The 969-nt window shown below is 33.2% G+C and overlaps 1 protein-coding gene and 1 pseudogene across 1 annotated transcript in view; both read left to right on the top strand.

Annotated features, from left to right (window-relative positions):
- Positions 1-969, top strand: part of LOC129391527 (DNA (cytosine-5)-methyltransferase 1-like) — a 107,344-nt pseudogene that overhangs the window by 59,157 nt on the left and 47,218 nt on the right.
- The window catches only part of LOC112062669 (RNA/RNP complex-1-interacting phosphatase-like), a 17,476-nt gene that overhangs the window by 2,513 nt on the left and 13,994 nt on the right, over positions 1-969 (top strand). Inside the window, 2 exon segments of the mRNA XM_028478570.2 lie at positions 236-286; positions 289-369. Coding sequence (XP_028334371.1) covers positions 236-286; positions 289-369 — 132 coding nt within the window.

Genomic DNA, 969 nt, shown 5'->3' with positions numbered 1-969 from the left:
GTCTGGTTAGGAGACCAACATGAAATAAACAAACATAGAAATAAATATATAGAAGTGAGCTTATTTTCTTGTGTCTAATCTCTCTGGAGGAAAGGATTGAAATACCGCTTGTAAATTCCAGAGGAGGAAACTTTACTTTGAATCTCATATGTTAGCATCACACGGTTTGAATAAATGGATAATATAATAAAGGATTTTAAACACATGTTCTTTCTTATTTTATTCTTTTTGACAGAGTTTTGAAAAGAATCTTGCTCCAGAAGAATGTTTTTCCCCCTTGGATCTTTTTTTAACAAACTCCAAGAATAGAATGAAGAACTTGTGCTGCTTATTGACTTAACATATACTCGCCGCTATTATAAGCCAGAGGTAAATGGAACCCGTAATTGAAAATGACCTTCTTTCTGATACTGTAATAATTCATAGTAATTCAGTGCTTATCATCTTATGGTAAGGTGAATCCTGGCCTTCTTTCATGGGTTCAAAAAGGGAAGCTAGTGGTTTCCTTAAATACACATTTCTAATTGCTGTTTCAAAATGAGATTAAAGATATGAATTGAACTATAGTATTTGGCAGTAGGCTCTAGATATGCTTAAGAAATTCTATAAGCTTCCATGTTCTATATTTTGAAAATGAAGTTAATTTTGGTAAGAATAGTAGTAGCCTAAAAGGAAAGAAAGGTATGTCCATTATGTCTTTAGCACTTATTTTAAGCAGTTGCCTGAGCATGTTTAAGCATCACGGTAAAAGACAATTGTTCTCTAAGTTTTATGCTTTCTTTTCCTAATACCTTCTGATATAGTACAGAAACCCATATATTCTCTTGGCCCATGTAGGACATACCAGTGCAAAAGAATTATCCTTCTTCTGACCTGTTCCATGGCCTTGGAAGACAGTAACACCTAATGTTCGTTAATATTTGTATAGCAGTTTGCCATTTAGAAAGTTCTTTTATATCCACTGACTTA

Source organism: Physeter macrocephalus, chromosome 18 (assembly GCF_002837175.3).
Source record: "Physeter macrocephalus isolate SW-GA chromosome 18, ASM283717v5, whole genome shotgun sequence".
Taxonomy (NCBI): Eukaryota; Metazoa; Chordata; class Mammalia; order Artiodactyla; family Physeteridae; genus Physeter; species Physeter macrocephalus.
This window is presented reverse-complemented; position numbering and strand designations above follow the sequence as displayed.